The sequence below is a fragment of the Trichomycterus rosablanca genome, chromosome 2 (genome assembly GCF_030014385.1).
Source record: "Trichomycterus rosablanca isolate fTriRos1 chromosome 2, fTriRos1.hap1, whole genome shotgun sequence".
Taxonomy (NCBI): domain Eukaryota; kingdom Metazoa; phylum Chordata; class Actinopteri; order Siluriformes; family Trichomycteridae; genus Trichomycterus; species Trichomycterus rosablanca.
In genome coordinates, this window is record NC_085989.1 from 9,041,599 (window position 1) to 9,065,822 (window position 24,224).

General features: G+C 40.4%; 1 protein-coding gene across 1 annotated transcript in view; it reads left to right on the forward strand.

Moving 5' to 3' along the window:
* clcn1a (chloride channel, voltage-sensitive 1a) overlaps positions 1 to 24,224 on the forward strand; it is a 49,040-nt gene that overhangs the window by 19,301 nt on the left and 5,515 nt on the right. Inside the window, exons 7-17 of the mRNA XM_062990041.1 lie at positions 665 to 743; positions 1,228 to 1,353; positions 1,853 to 1,937; positions 3,889 to 3,990; positions 6,030 to 6,114; positions 6,675 to 6,830; positions 10,038 to 10,107; positions 11,441 to 11,551; positions 12,448 to 12,661; positions 21,417 to 21,550; positions 23,014 to 23,201. Coding sequence (XP_062846111.1) covers positions 665 to 743; positions 1,228 to 1,353; positions 1,853 to 1,937; positions 3,889 to 3,990; positions 6,030 to 6,114; positions 6,675 to 6,830; positions 10,038 to 10,107; positions 11,441 to 11,551; positions 12,448 to 12,661; positions 21,417 to 21,550; positions 23,014 to 23,201 — 1,350 coding nt within the window. The remainder of the gene's footprint in view (positions 1 to 664; positions 744 to 1,227; positions 1,354 to 1,852; positions 1,938 to 3,888; positions 3,991 to 6,029; positions 6,115 to 6,674; positions 6,831 to 10,037; positions 10,108 to 11,440; positions 11,552 to 12,447; positions 12,662 to 21,416; positions 21,551 to 23,013; positions 23,202 to 24,224) is intronic.

The window sequence follows — 24,224 nt, forward strand, 5'->3', positions numbered from 1 at the left end:
TTCGACATAGCACTCATTGCCAGTCAGGCAACTCAGATCCAGATGTTTGACATGCTAGATATCTCTCTTTTGACCACCTTCCTACTATTGTGTTGGTCCCGTTTGCTGCCAAAACAGCCCAGACACTGCAATGCACTGTGTATTCTGACACCTTCCTATCAGAACCAGCATTAACCTCTTCAGCAATTTGAGCTACAGTAGCTCGTCTGTTGGATCGAACCACACGGGCCAGCCTTCGCTCCCCACGTGCATCAATGAGCCTTGGTCGCCCATGACCCTGTCGCCGGTTTACCACTCTTCCTTCCTTGGATCACTTTTGATAGATACTGACCACTGCAGACTGGGAACACCCCACAAGAGCTGCAGTTTTGGAGATGCTCTGACCCAGTCGTCTAGTCATCACAATTTGGCCCTTGTCAAACTCACTCAAATCCTCACGCTTGTCCATTTTTCCTGCTTCTAACATCAAGTGTCACCATAGAAATAATGTAATATCTCCAGAGTAATGTAATGTCTCCAGAGCGTAATAATGTAATATATATTTTTTAACATACATGACTTTTAATCCTTTATCACCATTTTTCATTTAATTGTATTTATTCTTAGTATTTGGAACCTATGTTTTTGTTAACCTAATGTTTTTCATCCCATTCTGTGTCAGTAGAGCCCATATTGCTACACTGATATCCTTACAGTTGGTTGTGCTGTGGGGGTAGGCTGCTGTTTTGGTACCCCACTTGGAGGTAGCGTATTACATACCGGTTTTATATATATATACATACAGTGTAAACAATATGCAATGATATGGAGTTGATCTTCCTCAATCTTCCTCTTTGTGGCTACTACAGCTTTTCAGTCATTGACTCACTCTTCTGCAAAGGAAAGATGGGCACATTCAGTCGAAAGAGCCTTTGTTTGGCACTGGGCACTAATGTTTGTTGAGAAGGTTCGGCTTGCAACCGACATTCCAATTTATTCCAAATTGAGGGCCACTAAAGTTCCTCCACCATTGTGCAGAATCTGTCAAAACATGATTCGATAAACCTAGCTTTGTGAAACACATCTTTCCAAATTGATGCCACAAAGTTGGAAGCATATAATGATTGATTTGATACACCTGTTAGAAATTATGTTCCTTAATAATTAAGCCTTTGGCCATATAGTGTATAGTGTACTATTCAATTGAATGCATGAGCTTTTCAGACTTATTTTTTTGATTTTCTATAGGAGTACTCTTCAGCATTGAGGTGACATCAACATACTTTGCAGTGAGGAACTACTGGAGGGGCTACTTTGCTGCTACGTTTAGTGCCTTCATATTCAGGGTGCTTTCAGTGTTCAATAAAGATGCAGGTGAGATTACATGGCTGATGATAAGTATATGCCTGGAATGTATTCTGTCTTAGTTATACTAAGCAGCCCCCCCCCCAATTTTCCTCCAAATCTTGTCATATCCAATCACCAAATGCATGATTGAGAAGAGCCTACACGTGTGCAGTAGCCGACTGCATCTTTTCACCTGCACAAAACGAGTTTATATGAGGCTCGGTCCCGCGTATGGAGAGCCGTGCACTGATCTTCATTATCCCCCGTGTCTGTGTAGACACCATCCTTCAGCCAGCAGAGGTCCTAATTGCATCAGTTATGAGGAATTCTCTTCGGCACCCAACCCAATTGATGAGCCAATCACTGTCCGTATAGGTGCCCAGCAAACTCATTTAAACTCATGAGTTCAAGATGCCAGCTTAAGGGCCTTAAGTCTCCTGATAGTGCTTGGATTTAAATGTACAGACTTTAAATCCCATAATAAATGAAATCATCCTTAATGCTTCTTCTCTCTTCTGTCTTCAAGTCACCATCACTGCTCTCTTCCGCACCAAATTCCGCATGGACTTCCCTTTTGACCTGCAGGAGCTGCCAGCATTCGCCATCATTGGGTGAGAGCGTGGGGCAAGAACGTGCCATTCGTGGTGAGGGCACAATTCTGGAGTGCAACTCTGTGTGCTGTAGCGTGACGCCCTGTTACAATGCCAGAAAACCATTTCTAAAGCACACAGCACGATTACACGATTACCGTAACTCTACTGTATGCATTTAAATTGTGGTAAAGTTCTACTGATTGAATTTCTTTGATAGCTGCATGTCAGTTCATTCATTTGATGTGGTATTAACAATTGAACTTTGGACCCAATATTAAAAAAAAGGATTTTCTCAAAGAATAATGCATTTAAACATCTAAATACACCGATCAGCCATAACATTAAAACCACCTCCTTGTTTCTACACTCACTGTCCATTTGATCAGCTCCACTTACCATATAGAAGCACTTTGTAGTTCTACAATTACTGACTGTAGTCCATCTGCTTCTTTGCATGCTTTGTTAGCCCCCTTTCATGATGTTCTTCAATGGTCAGGACTCTCCCAAGACCACCACAGAGCAGGTATTGTTTGGGTGTTGGATCATTTTCAGCACTGCAATGACACTGACATGGTGGTGGTGTGTTAGCTGGTATGAGTGGATAAATTTTAAACACCTCACTGTCACTGCTGGACTGAGAATAGTCCACCAACCAAAAATATCCAGCCAACAGCGCCCCATGGGCAGCGTCCTGTGACCACTGATGAAGGTCTAGAAGATGACCAACTCAAACAGCAGCAATAGATGAGCGATCGTCTCTGACTTTACATCTACAGGGTGGACCAACTAGGTAGGAGTGTCTAATAGATTGGACAGTGAGTGGACATGGTATTTAAAAACTCCAGCAGTGCTGATGTGTCTGATCCACTCATAACAGCACAACACACACTAACACACCACCACCATGTCATTGTCACTGTAGTGCTGAGAATGATCCACCACCTAAATAATACCTGCTCTGTGGTGGTCCTGACCATTGAAGAACAGGGTGAAAGCAGGCTACATAGGTATGTAGAGAAACAGATGGAGTGCAGTCCCTAAGTGGAGCTGATAAAATGGACAGTGAGTGTAGAAACAAGGAGGTGGTTTTAATGATATGGCTGATCAGTGTATTTGTAATACCTAAAATTATAGGGTATAGAATTGAGACCTAACCAGTTGACGTCATTGGTTTACCAGATACTTTATCGTGTTAACAGGATTTAAAACCTTACTCTTGCTGAAAGATTCAGTCAAAATATTGTAAAATTAATGCTTGTAATGCTAAATGCTATTTGATACATAACCCTATTGATGTATTGATTACAAACTAGCACCATCATTGTCTTCATTAAATAGGATAATGATGAATACTATAGTTGCTGGGGTTTGGATGATTGAAACAGATGTTTTTACACAGCAAATTACACCAATCAGGCATAACATCATGATCACCCTCCTACTATTGTGTTGGTCCCCCGTTTGCTGCCAAAACAGCACAGCAACTGTGATGCACTGTGTATTCTGACACCTTCCTATCAGAACCAGCATTAACTCGTCTGTTGGATCGGACCACACCGGCCAGCCTTCCCTCCCCACTTGCATCAGTGAGCCTTGGCCGCCCATAACCCTGTCGCCGGTTTACCACTGTTCCTTCCTTGGACCACTTTTGATAGATACTGACCACTGCAGCCCGGGAACACCCCACAAGAGCTGCAGTTTTGGAGATGCTCTGACCCAGTCGTCTAGCCATCACAATTTAGCCCTTGTCGAACTCGCCCTTGTCAAATCCTTATGCTTGTTCATTTTTCCTGCTTCTAACATCAACTCTGTGAATAAAATGTTCACTTGCTACCTAATATATCCCACCCATTACCAGGTGCAGTTAATAATAACGCAGATAATTAGTGTTATTCACTTCACCTGTCAGTGGTCATAATGTTATGCCTGGTCGGTGTATTTATTATTTTGTTACTTGTTTGCTACACAGAATTTCTTGTGGGTTTCTTGGAGCTTTCTTCGTCTACTTGAACCGACAGGTCGTCCTGTTCATGAGAAGACCCAACGCCCTCACACGCTTTTTAACCAAACAGTAAGTATGTAAGAGTGGAAAGACATGTATGGAGAAAGGATGAATACATATCAGGTTTGCCAGTGGTGGCTTAATAATTGTCTATGATTTAATGATAAAGTTAACAATGTACCCGAGTCGTGTTTTTAGCTGCTTTAGACTTCGACATCTTGGACTTTTTGACTAACTGATTGCTAACTGAATTGCCGTAGGATTGCTAGGACTGCCTCATAGTGCAAATTAACCAGTAAACGTGAGGCACTTGAATGCTACATGACTGGAAAATGTTATATCACAAAACACAAACCTTAAAGGAAATGGCTCGTTTCACAGTTCGTGATGCAATTTCACAGCCTTAAATTAGTTAGGGCCTTAAGTTATAAGATAAACCAATTGGTTCCAAGAGGAAGACCTCTCTCTCACTCGAAATGATTTACAACATGAGTCAGTATTAAACTAAATATTTCAGTGTTCAATAAAGATGCAGGTGAGATTACATGGCTGATGATAAGTATATGCCTTGATTGTACAGTATTTATACAATGCTTATTTATATTAAGCAGCCAAGTTCCAGTTTTCCTCCCAATTTAGTCATGTCCAGTTTCACAATTGCATTTCACTTCCTCTCTACTGCTGCTGACTTCCACTCCTGACTGAGGAGAGCCATGACTAACACGCGTCTCTTCTGACGCATGTGCAGTAGTCGACTTCATATGGGTTCATATAGGGCTCAGTCTCGCGTATGGAGAGTCACACACTGATCTCCATTATCCCCTGTCTCTGTGCAGGCACCATCATTCAGCCAGGAATTCCCTTTGGCATCCAACCAGGTTGTCCGTATAGGCTGATATTTATCACCAGCATTGTATACACTAACCAAGGTCTGACTAAATAATGTATTAGAAAATGGTATAGTGTAATACAGAGCTCCAAATGAACCCGGCCTCGTTCAGGTAAAAAGAAGCAGTCGGATACTGCACCTGTGTCGGAGGGGGTGTGTGTTAGTCACGGCTCTCCTCAGTCAGGAGTGGAGGAAGGGAAATGCAATCAGGTCATTGGATATGACTAGACTGGGAGGAAAATTGGAAAGAAAATGCATTAAAAAACAGTACAGTGCACTATTGACTGTAGTCCATCTGTTTCTCTACATGTTTTGTTAGCCCCCTTTCATGCTGTTCTTCAATGGTCAGGACTCTCCCAGGACCACCACAGAGCAGGTATTATTTAGGTGGTGGATCATTCTCAGCACTGCAGTTACAATGACATGGTGGTGGTGTGTTAGTGTGTGTTGTGCTGGTATGAATGGATCAGACACAGCAGCGCTGATGAGTTTTATATACCTCACGGTCACTGCTGGACTGAGAATAGTCCCCCAACCAAAAATATCCAGCCAACAGCGCCCCGTGGGCCCCGTTGATGAAGGTCTAGAAGGTCTACTTTACATCTACGAGGTGGACCAATTAGGTAGGAGTGTCTAATAAAGTAGACGGTGAGTGGACACGGTATTTAAAACCTCCAGCAGCGCTGCTGTATCTGATCCACTTATACCAGCACAACACACACTAACACACCACCACCATGTCATTGTCCACTGCAGTTCTGAGAATGATCCACCACCTAAATAATACCTGCTCTGTGGTGGTTCTGTGGGAGTCCTGACGATTGAAGAACAAGGTGAAAGCAGGCTAAAACAGTATGTAGAGAAACAGATGGACTACAGGCAGTAATTGTGGAACTACAAAGTGCTTCTATATGGTACAGTGGTTAAGTGGAGCTGATAAAATGGACAGTGAGTGTAGAAACAAGGAGGTGGTTTTAATGTTATGGCTGATCAGTGTATAAACCATATAATGCAACTGTTAGCAATGGATGTGGCTGAAAGGCCTGTATAATAATTAGGAGCAGTGTCCACAAACTTTTGGTCATAAAATGTAAGTGTATTAGGCTTGGGTGGTCGTGGCATGTTCATGTAATTAGAGCTGAATATTGATTCAGTATAGCATAATGACTTTTGAGTTGACTGACACTTATATACACCTTGTTTTTTTTTTTTTTTACAGCCGAATGATTTACCCGGGTGTTGTAACTTTACTGATCACAACGTTGACATTCCCTCCAGGATTTGGACAGTTCATGGCAGGAGAGGTTAGACAAAGACTATGCAACACTTACATTATTTAAAATGCTTAAAACTGCCGTTCAGGTGGCGCAGCGGTAAAACACACTGGTTCGAATACATTGTATCGAACCTTGGCTCTGCCTGCCGGCTGAGGCTGAGCGGCCACATGAACAACGATTCGCCTGTTGTTCAGATAGGGGCGGGATTAAGCCGGATGGGGACTCTCTCTCAGACTAGTGCGATTACGACCTCTGCTGGCTGGTTGGTGGCGCCTGCACGGAGATGGGAAAGGAGTGCGGTAGAGGGTGTGGCTCTCCGTACACAGCGCTGTACTGCACTGCACTCATCAAAGTGTAGGTGATAAGATATTCGATTGCTGTGCACGTGTCGGAGGGGGCGTGGAGCAGCCTCGTCCTCCCCAATCAGGAGCAGGGACCAGCATTAGTGAGAGGATGATTGACCGGCAGAAATTGGATGCGCTAAAGTGGGAGAAAAAGGGAAAATAAATAAATAAATAAATAAATAAATAAAATGCTTATAATCGTATAATTATATTACAATTTTATCTATTTATTTTATATTGCAGCTGATGCCCAGAGAGGCCATCAATTCTCTGTTTGATAATTTTACCTGGACGAAAATATGGGGCTCTCCCGCACCCCCTGGTTTGGGACGAACCTCTGCCTGGCTTCATCCAGATGTGAATGTCTTTATTATACTTCTTCTCTTCTTCATCATGAAAGTAAGTTTTGGTGTATTCTTGTTCTTTTTGCTTTTGCTTATTTCTTCTTAAAGGACTAGTTTACTTGATCTGACTATTTTAACCTTGACTTGACTAGTTTACTTGACCTTTTTCACCCATAGCATAGGCTGTTCCTTTCAGTTCACTCGCATTATAAAAGGTGCACATTGCTATCAAGCTGAAGTGCTGAAAAAGCAGGTGTAGGATTATATGATCTTAAGCACGCAGCAGATATCATGCTTCAGGAAACTTGCTGAGACTTGCACATAGGGATTTAAGCATGCAGTAGCTATTGCCCATCATAAAGTGACTGGCAGGAACCGCAGTAAGCAAGATGAACCCTTCTGGTACGTCAGAATCTTGCAAGTTCAACCATACCAGAGCAGTTGCAAAATCAGAGCTGTTTACTATTATCCAGAAGTCTGGAATGTATTATAAATGTATTATCTCTGTATAACAAAATGTGTACGTCTTATGTAAAATGACTTATCATGCTTAGTAATATGGTATTTAAAAATGCAGGCAAGAGATGAAGGCTATAATGTTTCTCATGAAGATGAATCATGACTCTCTGGCACTCCAGCAATGCTGTTATACCCTTCTCAATTTGTGCCAAGCTTAGGGAGTAGTGTAAGTTTTGCCTCTGGATCAGAGGTGGGCAGTTACAGAATACTGGTGATGTGTATTATTGTATAAAGATAGATAGATTTAATTACATTTTAATGATAATAATATTATAATAATATTGATAATAATAGATTAAATGTGTCTGTCACACATTTATGGCCCTAAGACCCTACTTACACTAACTAGGCATAACATTATGACCACCTTCCTAATATTGTAATGGTCCCCCTTGTACTGCCAAAACAGCCCTAACCCGTCGAGACTCCACTAGACCCTGAAGGTGTACTGTGGTATCTGGTACCAAGATGTCAGCAGACTCTTTAACTCCTCTAAGTTGTGAGGTGGGGCCTCCGTGGATCGGACTTGTTTGTCCAGCACATCCCACAGATGCTTAATTGGATTGAGATCTGGGGAATCTGGAGGAAGTCAACACCTCAAACTCGTTCTTGTGCTCCTCAAACCATTCCTGAAGCATTGTTGCTTTGTAGAAGGGCGCATTATCCTGCTGAAAGAGGCCACAGCCATCAGGGAATACCGTTTCCACGAGAGGGTGAACATGGTCTGCAACAATGCTTAGATAGGTGGGACGTGTCAAAGTAACATCCACATGGATGGCAGGACCCAAGGTTTCCCAGCAGAACATTGCCCAAAGCATCACACTGCCTCCGCCGGCTTGCCTTCTTCCCATAGTGCATCCTGGTGCCATGTGCTTCCCAGGTAAGCGATGCACATGCACCCGACCGTCCACGTGATGTAAAAGAAAACGTCATTCATCAGACCAGGCCACCTTCTTCCATTGCTCCGTGGTCCAGTTCCGATGCTCATGTGCCCATTGTTGGCGCTTTACGGCGGTGGACAGGGGACAGCATGGGCACCCTGACTGGTTTGCGGCTATGCAGCCCCATACGCAACAAACTGTGATGCACTGTGTATTCTGACACCTTTCTATCAGAACCAGCATTAACTTCTTCAGCAACTTGATTTACAGTAGCTCGTCTGTTGGATAATCAGTGTTATTCACTTCACCTGTCAGTGGTCATAAGGTTATGCCTAGTCAGTGTATACTCTGTGATTGAATAAGGTTGCAGCATCATGCTTCTGACTGTCAAAGAGAATTCGGGAAAGGATCAGTGCAGATGAGTGCCTTCGGAGTGCACACAAACTGACTGACCTGACAGTTCACCTTTCAACATGACAATGACCCAAAGCATACAGCCAAAACAACACTAGAGTGGTTTTAATGCAAATACCTGAATGTTCTTGAGTTGCTTAGCCAAAGCCTAGACCTGAACCCCATCAAACAACTGTAGAACGACCAGAAGACGGCAGTTTACAGACATTCACCATCCAATCTGACTGAGCTTGAGAGGATGTCCCATTAAGAATAAGACAGTTGCTTAAATCCAGGTGTGCTAAGCTTGTAGAGACATTTCTAAGAGGATAAGTAGGTGTAATTGCTGCCAAAGGTACTTCTACAAAGTATTACTTTATCTTTTTGTGAATAAAGGGTTTCAGTTTTGGATGTTTTATTGGTGACTAAGCGTACATTGGGTAAAACAGCAATTATATCCATTCAAAATCAAAATCCACAACACAAAATGTGCAAAAGCTCAAGCGGTCTGAATACTTTCTAATACTACTGCATGTTTGGTAAATATATTGTATAAAATCTAATGGATCTGCTCATGTGGCGCAGTGGTAAAACACATGCTGGAACCAGATCTCGAATACATCGTATCGAATCTCAGCTCTGCCTGCCGTCTAAGGCTGAGCGGCCACACGAACACCGATTGGCCTGTTGTTCAGATATGGGCGGGCCTAAGCCGGATGGGTTCTCTCTCTGCTGGCTGATTGATGGCACCTGCACAGAGATGAGAAAAGAGTGCTCTCAGGGTGTGTCTCTCCATACACAACGCTGAGCTGCACTGCACTCGTCAAAGTGTAGGTAATAAGATGCATATGGTATGCTGCCCATGTGTCGAAGGGGGCGTGGGTTAGCTTCGTTCTCCTCAATCAGAGCAGGGATCGGCATTGGTGGAGAGGAAGCATGACGCAATCGGGCAATTGGACACGCTAAAAAAAGTGGGAAAAAGGGGAAAAAATGCATAAAGAAAATATTTACAAAATATAGATATTCATTTCCAAAACTGAAAGTAAAATGATGTAGTAGATTCTTGGACCCGGGTGGCACGGTGAATAGCACTGTCGCCTCACAGCAAGAAGGTCCTGGGTTTGATCGCCGGGCAGGGAGGTCCGGGTCCTTTCTGTGTGGAGTTTGCATGTTTTCCCCGTGTCTGTGTGGGTTTCCTCCCACAGTCCAAAAACATGCAGTCAGATTAATTGGAGACACTGAATTGCCCTATAGGTGAATGGGTGTGTATGTGTGTGTCTGCCCTGCGATGGACTGGCGCCCTGTCTAGGGTGTTACTGTGTGCCTTGTGCCCATTGAAAAGCTGGGATAGACTCCAGCACAAACCGCTACCCTAATTGGATAAGCTATTAAGAATGTGAGTGAGTGAGATTTTTGGACCCTGCAATCAGAGCATCAATAATTTAAATTAACTACTTTTTATCTTGCAGTTCTGGATGTCTGCTGTTTCTACAACGATGCCCATCCCCTCTGGGGCATTCATGCCCGTGTTTGTACTCGGTAGGTTTTTTAGTTTGGATATTTATAATAATTTGTAAAATAAGGCCAAACATACAGTATGTGGACATCCCTCTTAATAATTAAGTTCAGATGTTTTAGCATGGCTGTGCACCAAGTGTGGTCCTTGAAGTCACGGGTTGATGAGTTTGGTGCAGAGGATCTCTAATGACCTGCAGAAAGCACTGACCTCAACCCAGTTTGATATGAATTGGGTTGATAATTTTGAGTCAGGTCTTATTGTCTAACGTCAGTTTACAAATGCCTTTATGACTGAACAGGCATTCCCTGTGGAAAGCATTTCTAAAATATTGAAATGCTCATGGGTTCAATGGGTCGTCCACATACATTTGGTCATGTGGTGTATTTGAAGTCTACAATTAGGTTTGTATACATCGATTAACCACAACATTAAAACCACCGTCTTGTTTCTACAGTCACTGTCCATTTTATCAGCTCCACTTACCATATAGAAGCACTTTGTAGTTCTACAATTACTGACTGTTGTCCATCCGTTTCCCTACATGCTTTGTTATCCCCCTTTCTTGCTGTTCTTCAATGGTCAGGACTCTCCTAGGAGCACTACAGAGCAGGTATTATTTAGGTACTGGATCATTCTCAGCACTGCAGTGACACTGACATTGTGGTGGTGTGTTAGTGTGTGTTGTGCTGGTATGAGTGGATCAGACACAGCAATGCTGCTGGAGTTTTTAAACACCTCACTGTCACGGCTGGACTGAGAATAGTCCACCAACCAAAAATATCCAGCCAACAGCGGCCCATGGGCAGCGTCCTGTGACCACTGATGAAGGTCTAGAAGATGACCAACTCAAACAGCAGCAATAGATGAGCGATCGTCTCTGACTTTACATCTACAAGGTGGATCAACTAGGTAGGAGTGTCTTATAGAGTGGACAGTGAGTGGACACGATATTTAAAAACTCCAGCAGCGCTGCTGTGTCTGATCCACTCATACCAGCACAACACACACTAACACACCACCACCATGTCATTGTCACTGCAGTGCTGAGAATGATCCACCACCTAAATAATACCTGCTCTGTGGTGGTCCTGTGGGGGTCCTGACCATTGAAGAACAGCATGAAAGGGTGCTAACAAAGCATGCAGAGAAACAGATGGACTACAGTCAGTAATTGTAGAACTTCAAAGTGCTTCTATATGATAAGCGGAGCTGATAAAATTGACAGTGAGTGTAGAAACAAGGAGGTGGTTTTAATGTTATGGCTGATCGGTGTATATATGCATACATAAAGTACTAAATAAAATAAAACCTTCTCTCTTTATATTAAATACGTTTGCTTTTGGTATTTCATAGGTGCAGCATTTGGTCGCCTTGTGGGGGAGATCATGGCGGCCCTGTTCCCTCATGGCATTCTCTTTGATGGCATCCTTTACCAGATCATCCCTGGAGGGTATGCTGTAATTGGTCAGTCTATCTTCAGACTTCTTTTCTGTTTTCTTTCCTTCTCAGTTCTTCCTCTCTATGTTCTACTTCTTGATTATCAGTTCTCTTCTATTCTCAACGTTTCTACTCTCGTCTCGTGTCTGTTCATTTTTCTCTCACATCTTAATGTTAAAATATCAATATTAATATATACATTAACGAGGCATAACATTATGACCACAGACAGGTGAAGTGAATAACACTGATTCACACTCTTCATCACGGCACCTGTTAGTGGGTGGGATATATTAGGCAGCAAGTGAACATTTTATTCTCAAAGTTGATGTATTGATGGGTCAGAGCATCCAACATGGGTCCGATCCAACAGACGAGCTACTGTAGCTCAACTTGCTGAAAAAGTTAATGCTGGTTCTTATAGAAAGGTGTCAGAATACACAGTGCATCATAGTTTGTTGCGTTTGGGGCTGCACAGCCGCAGACCAGTCAGGGTGCCCATGCTGACCCCTGTCCACTGCCGAAAGCGCCAACAATGGGCACGTGAGCCTAATCTGATAAATTTGAGAAGCACAACGAGTTTGAGGTGTTGACTTGGCCTACAAATTCCCCAGATCTCAATCTAATCGAGCATCTGTGGGATGTGCTGGACAAACAAGTCCGATCCATGGAGGCCCCACCTCACAACTTAGAGGAGTTAAAGGATCTGCTGCAGCACACCTTCAGGGGTCTAGTGGAGTCCATGCCTTGATAGGTCAGGGCTGTTTTGGCAGCAAAAGGGGGACCAACACAATATTAGGAAGGTGGTCATAAATGTTATGCCTGATCAGTGTATATCTATAATAAATCTTTCATCATTTCGTTTTCTCCTTTTGCTTAGTTTCTGTTGTTCTTCAACTCTACGGTTCTTGATTCTGTCACAGGTGCAGCCGCACTGACCGGGGCAGTCACTCATACAGTATCTACTGCAGTGATTTGTTTTGAGCTGACTGGGCAGATCTCTCACATTTTACCCATGATGGTAGCTGTTATTCTGGCCAACATGGTGGCACAGGGGCTTCAACCTTCACTTTATGACTCAATCATCCAAGTCAAGAAGTTGCCCTACCTCCCCGAGCTGGGCTTTGGTCATATGAGGTGAGAGAACTTTGGAAGACAATGTAAAGCCAGCCTTACATTGTACTTGTGTATCTGTGAGAATTTGTGCCTGTTAATTGGGAGGTTAATTGGGATAGGGCTGGAGACCCTTCATACCAAACCTATTAAACCATGTCTTTGTGGACATAGCTTTGTGTATAGTTGCACAACCATGCTGAAACAGGATAAGAACTTTTTGCATGTAAGGCATATAGGTAAGGCCCTACCTAATTTCCAGCGGTGAAAATCCTGTCATGGACCGTGAAATGAGCTGTTTCCTGTGTAATATGCAATTTGATGTGAAATTCAAAATTTAAGGTTTGTGTTTAGCGATTAAACGTTTTTTATTTGCATAGTATTTAAGGGCGGCACGGTGGCTAAGTGGGTAGCACTGTCGCCTCACAGCGGGACGGTCCTGGGTTCGATCCCCGGTCCGGGGCGGTCCGAGTCCTTTCTGTGCGAAGTTTGCATGTTCTCCCCGTGTCTGCGTGCGTTTCCTCCGGGTGCTCCGGTTTCCTCCCACAGTCCAAAGACATGCCGCTAGGCCAACTGGAGACACTGAATTGTCCCATAGTTACCTAGCCGCTGTGATGCACAGACCAGTGCATTGTAGTGCACCGGTCCCAAGTCCAAATAAATAGGGGGGGTTGTGTCCGGAAGGGCATCCGGCGTAAAACTGTGCCAAATCCCGCCGGCTACCCCTAATGGGAAGAAGCCAGAAATGCCGACCCCGTAAACGAAAAACAGGACAAAGGCTGAGGAACAAGAAGAAGATTCGCATAGTATTCAAGTGCCTTATGTCTGGTTAATTTGCATCTTTAGAGTTGCACAGATGATCACGTGTGTAGAGACACATACATCAAACATTGTCAGCACACTACACCACAAAAAAGCCTGTTTTACTACGGCAATTCAGTTAGCAATCGGTTAGTCAAAATGACCAAGATGTCAAAGTCTACAGCAACTTTGCAGGAGTTCAGGAGTTTACTTGTAGACTCTATTTAAAGTTTCACATTGTTTTATTGTATATATTATTATATTATAAGTAATGCGAGGAAACATAGTCATTTTATGCACAGAGTTTTTGGGTTTGACAGAAAGCTATTATATAATTTGACAAATGTCATGTTTTTGAAGGAAGCTGCCCTGATACTAGGAATAACTTCGACAGAAAAAATATTGTCATTGATTATTACTAATAATTTTGCTTACTTTAACTACTCAAAGTAGTTCTTGATGTTTAGCATTCAATATATAAGAATATTTTAAATATATAATAATGAATCAATATTTCCAGTTCAACAGCGCTTTGTAACTATGAATCATTGGCATTGCTAAAATGCTGATTTTACCAGGTTTTTTGTTGTTGTTTTAACTGTGGATAGTACTACACACGTATCTAAAATTAATCATTACATAACTGTATTCAAACAAAAGTAAATAAAAAACAATATGTTAGTAGTAAATAAGTCACTATCAGATCAGATAGGTGGAGGTGATACATGAAAATGTTTTCTATTCAGTGATTTAGACCTGTTTACTGAAGAAACTGGGCTAGTTCTAAACTGCTGCACTTGGTCTACATGAGATTACATAATTGTTCCGGTTCTTGAGTCTCAACAATGAACCTGTTCAGCATGTATTGCAAAAGTGTTCTAAATGTCACACTATTCAAAGCAAATAGTTTAGCTAAGCTTCTGAATAAATAAAACTCTATATGGCCAAAGACATGTAACTACTGAGTTCAGATGTTTCTAACAGCTGCATAAGAAAGACATGTAACTACTGAGTTCAGATGTTTCTAACAGCTGCATAAAATACATGTAACTACTGAGTTCAGATGTTTCTAACAGCTGCATAAAAGACATGTAACTACTGAGTTCAGATGTTTCTAACAGCTGCATAAAAATACATGTAACTACTGAGTTCAGATGTTTCTAACAGCTGCATAAAATACATGTAACTACTGAGTTCAGATGTTTCTAACAGCTGCATAAAATACATGTAACTACTGAGTTCAGATGTTTCTAACAGCTGCATAAAATACATGTAACTACTGAGTTCAGATGTTTCTAACAGCTGCATAAAATACATGTAACTACTGAGTTCAGATGTTTCTAACAGCTGCATAAAACTACATGTAACTACTGAGTTCAGATGTTTCTAACAGCTGCATAAAATACATGTAACTACTGAGTTCAGATGTTTCTAACAGCTGCATAAAAATACATGTAACTACTGAGTTCAGATGTTTCTAACAGCTGCATAAAATACATGTAACTACTGAGTTCAGATGTTTCTAACAGCTGCATAAAATACATGTAACTACTGAGTTCAGATGTTTCTAACAGCTGCATAAAAGACATGTAACTACTGAGTTCAGATGTTTCTAACAGCTGCATAAAAGACATGTAACTACTGAGTTCAGATGTTTCTAACAGCTGCATAAAAATACATGTAACTACTGAGTTCAGATGTTTCTAACAGCTGCATAAAATACATGTAACTACTGAGTTCAGATGTTTCTAACAGCTGCATAAAAATACATGTAACTACTGAGTTCAGATGTTTCTAACAGCTGCATAAAATACATGTAACTACTGAGTTCAGATGTTTCTAACAGCTGCATAAAATACATGTAACTACTGAGTTCAGATGTTTCTAACAGCTGCATAAAAATACATGTAACTACTGAGTTCAGATGTTTCTAACAGCTGCATAAAATACATGTAACTACTGAGTTCAGATGTTTCTAACAGCTGCATAAAAAGACATGTAACTACTGAGTTCAGATGTTTCTAACAGCTGCATAAAAATACATGTAACTACTGAGTTCAGATGTTTCTAACAGCTGCATAAAAAGACATGTAACTACTGAGTTCAGATGTTTCTAACAGCTGCATAAAATACATGTAACTACTGAGTTCAGATGTTTCTAACAGCTGCATAAAAAGACATGTAACTACTGAGTTCAGATGTTCCTAACAGCTGCATAAAATACATGTAACTACTGAGTTCAGATGTTTCTAACAGCTGCATAAAAAGACATGTAACTACTGAGTTCAGATGTTTCTAACAGCTGCATAAAAATACATGTAACTACTGAGTTCAGATGTTTCTAACAGCTGCATAAAATACATGTAACTACTGAGTTCAGATGTTTCTAACAGCTGCATAAAAAGACATGTAACTACTGAGTTCAGATGTTTCTAACAGCTGCATAAAAATACATGTAACTACTGAGTTCAGATGTTTCTAACAGCTGCATAAAATACATGTAACTACTGAGTTCAGATGTTTCTAACAGCTGCATAAAAATACATGTAACTACTGAGTTCAGATGTTTCTAACAGCTGCATAAAATACATGTAACTACTGAGTTCAGATGTTTCTAACAGCTGCATAAAAAGACATGTAACTACTGAGTTCAGATGTTTCTAACAGCTGCATAAAATACATGTAACTACTGAGTTCAGATGTTTCTAACAGCTGCATAAAAATACATGTAACTACTGAGTTCAGATGTTTCTAACAGCTGCATAAAATACATGTAACTACTGAGTTCAGATGTTTCTAACAGCTGCATAAGAAAGACATGTAACTACTGAGTTCAGATGTTTCTAACAGCTGCATAAAATACATGTAACTACTGAGTTCAGATGTTTCTAACAGCTGCATAAAAATACATGTAACTACTGAGTTCAGATGTTTCTAACAGCTGCATAAAAAGACATGTAACTACTGAGTTCAGATGTTTCTAACAGCTGCATAAAATACATGTAACTACTGAGTTCAGATGTTTCTAACAGCTGCATAAAAAGACATGTAACTACTGAGTTCAGATGTTCCTAACAGCTGCATAAAATACATGTAACTACTGAGTTCAGATGTTTCTAACAGCTGCATAAAAAGACATGTAACTACTGAGTTCAGATGTTTCTAACAGCTGCATAAAAATACATGTAACTACTGAGTTCAGATGTTTCTAACAGCTGCATAAAATACATGTAACTACTGAGTTCAGATGTTTCTAACAGCTGCATAAAAAGACATGTAACTACTGAGTTCAGATGTTTCTAACAGCTGCATAAAAATACATGTAACTACTGAGTTCAGATGTTTCTAACAGCTGCATAAAATACATGTAACTACTGAGTTCAGATGTTTCTAACAGCTGCATAAAAATACATGTAACTACTGAGTTCAGATGTTTCTAACAGCTGCATAAAATACATGTAACTACTGAGTTCAGATGTTTCTAACAGCTGCATAAAAAGACATGTAACTACTGAGTTCAGATGTTTCTAACAGCTGCATAAAATACATGTAACTACTGAGTTCAGATGTTTCTAACAGCTGCATAAAAATACATGTAACTACTGAGTTCAGATGTTTCTAACAGCTGCATAAAATACATGTAACTACTGAGTTCAGATGTTTCTAACAGCTGCATAAGAAAGACATGTAACTACTGAGTTCAGATGTTTCTAACAGCTGCATAAAATACATGTAACTACTGAGTTCAGATGTTTCTAACAGCTGCATAAAAATACATGTAACTACTGAGTTCAGATGTTTCTAACAGCTGCATAAAATACATGTAACTACTGAGTTCAGATGTTTCTAACAGCTGCATAAGAAAGACATGTAACTACTGAGTTCAGATGTTTCTAACAGCTGCATAAAATACATGTAACTACTGAGTTCAGATGTTTCTAACAGCTGCATAAAATACATGTAACTACTGAGTTCAGATGTTTCTAACAGCTGCATAAAAATACATGTAACTACTGAGTTCAGATGTTTCTAACAGCTGCATAAAATACATGTAACTACTGAGTTCAGATGTTTCTAACAGCTGCATAAAAAGACATGTAACTACTGAGTTCAGATGTTTCTAACAGCTGCATAAAAAGACATGTAACTACTGAGTTCAGATGTTTCTAACAGCTGCATACAAATACATGTAACTACTGAGTTCAGATGTTTCTAACAGCTGCATAAAAAGACATGTAACTACTGAGTTCAGATGTTTCTAACAGCTGCATAAAATACATGTAACTACTGAGTTCAGATGTTTCTAACAGCTGCATAAAAAGACATGTAACTACTGAGTTCAGATGTTCCTAACAGCTGCATAAAATACATGTAACTACTGAGTTCAGATGTTTCTAACAGCTGCATAAAAAGACATGTAACTACTGAGTTCAGATGTTTCTAACAGCTGCATAAAAATACATGTAACTACTGAGTTCAGATGTTTCTAACAGCTGCATAAAATACATGTAACTACTGAGTTCAGATGTTTCTAACAGCTGCATAAAAATACATGTAACTACTGAGTTCAGATGTTTCTAACAGCTGCATAAAATACATGTAACTACTGAGTTCAGATGTTTCTAACAGCTGCATAAAAATACATGTAACTACTGAGTTCAGATGTTTCTAACAGCTGCATAAAATACATGTAACTACTGAGTTCAGATGTTTCTAACAGCTGCATAAAAAGACATGTAACTACTGAGTTCAGATGTTTCTAACAGCTGCATAAAATACATGTAACTACTGAGTTCAGATGTTTCTAACAGCTGCATAAAAATACATGTAACTACTGAGTTCAGATGTTTCTAACAGCTGCATAAAATACATGTAACTACTGAGTTCAGATGTTTCTAACAGCTGCATAAGAAAGACATGTAACTACTGAGTTCAGATGTTTCTAACAGCTGCATAAAATACATGTAACTACTGAGTTCAGATGTTTCTAACAGCTGCATAAAAATACATGTAACTACTGAGTTCAGATGTTTCTAACAGCTGCATAAAATACATGTAACTACTGAGTTCAGATGTTTCTAACAGCTGCATAAGAAAGACATGTAACTACTGAGTTCAGATGTTTCTAACAGCTGCATAAAATACATGTAACTACTGAGTTCAGATGTTTCTAACAGCTGCATAAAATACATGTAACTACTGAGTTCAGATGTTTCTAACAGCTGCATAAAAAGACATGTAACTACTGAGTTCAGATGTTTCTAACAGCTGCATAAAAAGACATGTAACTACTGAGTTCAGATGTTTCTAACAGCTGCATAAAATACATGTAACTACTGAGTTCAGATGTTTCTAACAGCTGCATAAAAATACATGTAACTACTGAGTTCAGATGTTTCTAACAGCTGCATAAGAAAGACATGTAACTACTGAGTTCAGATGTTTCTAACAGCTGCATAAAATACATGTAACTACTGAGTTCAGATGTTTCTAACAGCTGCATAAAATACATGTAACTACTGAGTTCAGATGTTTCTAACAGCTGCATAGAATACATGTAACTACTGAGTTCAGATGTTTCTAACAGCTGCATAAGAAAGACATGTAACTACTGAGTTCAGATGTTTCTAACAGCTGCATAAAATACATGTAACTACTGAGTTCAGATGTTTCTAACAGCTGCATAAAAATACATGTAACTACTGAGTTCAGATGTTTCTAACAGCTGCATAAAATACATGTAACTACTGAGTTCAGATGTTTCTAACAGCTGCATAAAAATACATGTAACTACTGAGTTCAGATGTTTCTAACAGCTGCATAAAATACATGTAACTACTAAGTTCAGATGTTTCTAACAGCTGCATAAAAATACATGTAAATACTGAGTTCAGATGTTTCTAACAGCTGCATAAAATACATGTAACTACTGAGTTCAGATGTTTCTAACAGCTGCATAAAATACATGTAACTACTGAGTTCAGATGTTTCTAACAGCTGCATAAAAATACATGTAACTACTGAGTTCAGATGTTTCTAACAGCTGCATAAAATACATGTAACTACTGAGTTCAGATGTTTCTAACAGCTGCATAAAAAGACATGTAACTACTGAGTTCAGATGTTTCTAACAGCTGCATAAAATACATGTAACTACTGAGTTCAGATGTTTCTAACAGCTGCATAAAAAGACATGTAACTACTGAGTTCAGATGTTTCTAACAGCTGCATAAAATACATGTAACTACTGAGTTCAGATGTTTCTAACAGCTGCATAAAAAGACATGTAACTACTGAGTTCAGATGTTTCTAACAGCTGCATAAAAATACATGTAACTTCTGAGTTCAGATGTTTCTAACAGCTGCATAAAAATACATGTAACTACTGAGTTCAGATGTTTCTAACAGCTGCATAAAAATACATGTAACTACTGAGTTCAGATGTTTCTAACAGCTGCATAAAATACATGTAACTACTGAGTTCAGATGTTTCTAACAGCTGCATAAAAAGACATGTAACTACTGAGTTCAGATGTTTCTAACAGCTGCATAAAATACATGTAACTACTGAGTTCAGATGTTTCTAACAGCTGCATAAAAAGACATGTAACTACTGAGTTCAGATGTTTCTAACAGCTGCATAAAATACATGTAACTACTGAGTTCAGATGTTTCTAACAGCTGCATAAAAAGACATGTAACTACTGAGTTCAGATGTTTCTAACAGCTGCAAAAAATACAGTATATAAAATAAACTATATTTTAAACTGAAAGCCATATTAAGATCTTTTTTAAATCGTGGTTTACAATGTGAACATTGTCAAAAGTTTGAGAAATAGTCTAAAACTTGTAATTTGACAATAAAAGGTCAAACATGACCAATCAAACATACCAATTTGATCCATGGACGCCAGAAAGTCAATACACAGCTGAGTGGTGATCGAGTTCAGGTGTTGATAATAATCAAGCCAGGTAAACTGTGTGTGATGCTGCCCTCTAGAGACGTAAAGGAGTATTGCAGTCATATTAAGCTTCCATAACTATTTATAATACAGCATACTTAGTAAGGTAAAGAAAAAATGCTGATGACAACAAACTTAATTTTAAGGATACATAGTGTAAATTTACACTGATCAGCCATAACATTAAAACCACCTCCTTGTTTCTACACTCACTGTCCATTTTATCAGCTCCACTTACCATATAGAAGCACTTTGTAGTTTTACAATTACTGACTGTAGTCCATCTATTTCTCTGCATGCTTTGTCACCCCCTTTCATGAGCAGGTATTATTTAGGTGGTGGATCATTCTCAGCACTGCAGTGACACTGACATGGTGGTGGTGTGTTAATATGTGTTGTGCTGGTATGAGTGGATCAGACACAGCAGCGCTGCTGGAGTTTTTAAATACCGTGTCCACTCACTGTCCGCTCTATTAGACACACCTACCTAGTTGGTCCACCTTGTAGATGTAAAGTGAGAGACGATCTGTCATCTATTGCTGCTGTTTGAGTTGGTCATCTTCTAGACCTTCAACAGTGGTCATAGGACGCTGCCCACAGGGTTGGTTTACTGTTCTCAGTCCAGCAGTGACAGTGAGGTGTTTAAAAACTCCAGCAGCACTGCTGTGTCTTATCCACTCATACCAGCACAACACACACTAACACACCACCACCATGTCAGTGTCAGTGCAGTGCTGAGAATGATCCACCACCTAAATAATACCTGCTCTGTGGTGGTCCTGTGTGGGTCCTGACCATTGAAGAACAGCATGAAAGGGGGCTAACAAAGCATCAGAGAAACAGATGGACTACAGTCAGTAATGGCAGAACTACAAAGTGCTTGGTGTATGTAGGTAGTACATTTATACATTTATTTATACTGATTTTACCAGGCTTTGTAATTCTATTCAAGTGCGAACAAAAACAGATCTTACCCACATTTATACTTTTATCTTTTATACTTTTCTTTGTTACAGTCAGTATAACATTTTTGTTGAAGACATCATGGTGAGGAAAGTGAAGTTTCTGTGCTCACATTCCACATGCACAGAAGTGCTACATCTACTAGACTCTTGTTCACTCAAAAACTTTCCTCTGGTGGATTCAAAAGGTGAGATTTTGTAAAAACCCATAACGAGTTGAATAACTGGAGTTGGAATACATGTATTCAGCATAAATAATCAGAATTAAAAATGAAGTATTTGAATATAGTATTGTATAATTACTGCGTTTGTATTTAGACAGGTTTAGCTACATTTTAAGAAGGCAGCATTTATAATACAGGTACTTCATAGTTTTAGGGCTGAATATTGCAGTTATTGGACTACTTCTAAACTATTGCTGTGTGTTGATGATGTTTTACTTACATTAGATGGATTTTTCTACGTACAGTGCATCCGGAAAGTATTCACAGTGCTTCACTTTTTCCACATTTTGTTATGTTACAGCGTTATTCCAAAATTGATTACATTCATTTTTTCCCTTAAAGTTTGTTTGAATTTTTTTGCAAACGTATTAACAATAAAACACAAAAATATAACACGTACATAAGTAATCACAGCCTTTGCTCAATACTTTGTTGAAGCACCCTTGGCAGCAATTACAGCCTCAGGTCTTTTTGAGTATGATGCTACAAGCTTGGCACACCTATTTTTGGGCAGTTTTTTCCATTCTTCTTTGCAGAACTTCTCAAGCTCCATCAGGTTGGATGGGGAGCGTTGGTGCACAGCCATTTTCAGATCTTTCCAGAGATGTTCAATCAGGTTCACGTCTGGGCTCTGGCTGGGCCACTCAAAAACATTCACAGTTGTCCCGAAGCCATTGCTTTGTTATCTTGGCTGTGTGCTTCGGGTCGTTGTCATGTTGGAAGGTAAACCTTTGCCCTAGTCTGAGGTCCAGAGCGCTCTGGAGCAGATTTTCTTCAAGGATCTTGGAGTACTTAGCTGCATTCATCTTTCCTTCTATCGGGACTAGTCGCCTTGGTCCAGGTGCTGAAAAAGATCCCCACATCATGATGCTGCCACTGCCACGCTTCACTGTAGGGATGGCATCCTCATCCTCCAGATGTGACGCTTGGTATTCAGGCCAAAAAGTTCTTGTTTCTTGTTTCTCATGGTTTGAGTGTCCTGTAGGTGACTTTTGGCAAACCCCAACCGGGCTGTCATGTGCCTTTTACTAAGAAGTGGCTTCTGTTTTGCCACTCTACCATAAAGGCGTGATTTGTGGAGTGCTGCCTGAATGGTTGATCTTCTGATAGGTTCTCCCATCTCCACAAGGATACGCTGAAGCTCTGTCAGAGTGACCCTCGGGTTCCTGCTCACCTCCCTGGCCCTGTGAATACTTTCCAGATGCACTGTATTTACACAAATAAGTATTAGTATTAATACAGCAAAGCAATACAGTATTAATTAATTAATTAATTTGTATTATTTGAACCAAATGGTTCAAATAATACAAAACATAATGCCAAAAGCTAGCGGTTTGGACATCATCATCATCAAATATTTTCAAAATGCTAAACAACCTGAATATCATTCACTCACATTAACATTCTCTCATGTCTTTCGACCTCAGAATCAATGATCCTGTTGGGAAGTATTGAACGCTCCGAGCTTCTTGCCCTGTGTGAGTGGTGGTTATCAGCAGACAGGCGGATCCTCGTGCATGCACAGGGTGTGCAAGGGCAAGGGGTCTTTCCCAAGGCCAGCTGGGAGTCCTTTGCTTTCGTGGATGAAGAAGGAGAAGAGAGTGGTGATGATAAGGTGGGTGAAAATGGGACAGATGTATTCTACATAGTAAATTATTCATTTATTTATTTAGCATTTTCCTCTGGATTGTGTCATATCCAATTACCCGATCACATTTCGCAACATCTTCTCCTGATCGAGGAGAGCCATGACTTACAAACGCCCCCTCCGACACGTGTGCAGTAGCCGACTGCTTCTTTCCACATGCACGAGGCGGGTTCATATGGAGATCCCTATCATGCACAGAGTCACATACCAATTTTCATTATCCACCATCCCTGTGCTGGCACCACTAATTAGCCAGTAGAAGACGTAATTGCAGCAGCTATGAAGAATCCCCTCCCATTCCCACTAGTGGACCAGCCCAATAGGCATAGGTCTGTATAGGCAACTGGCCTGCTGTTGGCAGAGCTGAGATTTGAACTCTAGATTTGAGATGCCAGCTCTAGTGTGCTGGTGTGCTCTTTCATTCATTTCTCACCCATCTACACTGATCAGTGTTTCTACACTCACTGTCAATATAGAAGCACTTTGTAGTTCTACAATTACTGACTGTAGTCCATCTGTTTCTCTACATACGTTTTTAGCCTGCTTTTACCCTGTTCTTCAATGGTCAGACCCCCCACAGGACCACCACAGAGCAGGTATTATTTAGGTGGTGGATGATTCTCAGCACTGCAGTGACACTGACATGGTGGTGGTGTGTTTGTGTGTGTTGTGCTGGTATGAGTGGATCAGATACAGCAGCGCTGCTGGAGTGTCCACTCACTGTCCACTCTATTAGACTCTCTAATCATCTAAGATGGTCCAACTTGTAGATGTAAAGTCAGAGACGATCGCTCATCTATTGCTGCTGTTTGAGTTGGTCATTTTCTAGACCTTCATCAGTGGTCATAGGACGCTGCCCACGGGGTGCTGTTGGCTGGATATTTTTGGTAGGTGGACTGTTCTCAGTCCAGCAGTGACAGTGTAGGGTTTAAAAACTGATCCAGTCATACCAGCACAACACACACTAACACGCCACCACCATGTCAGTGT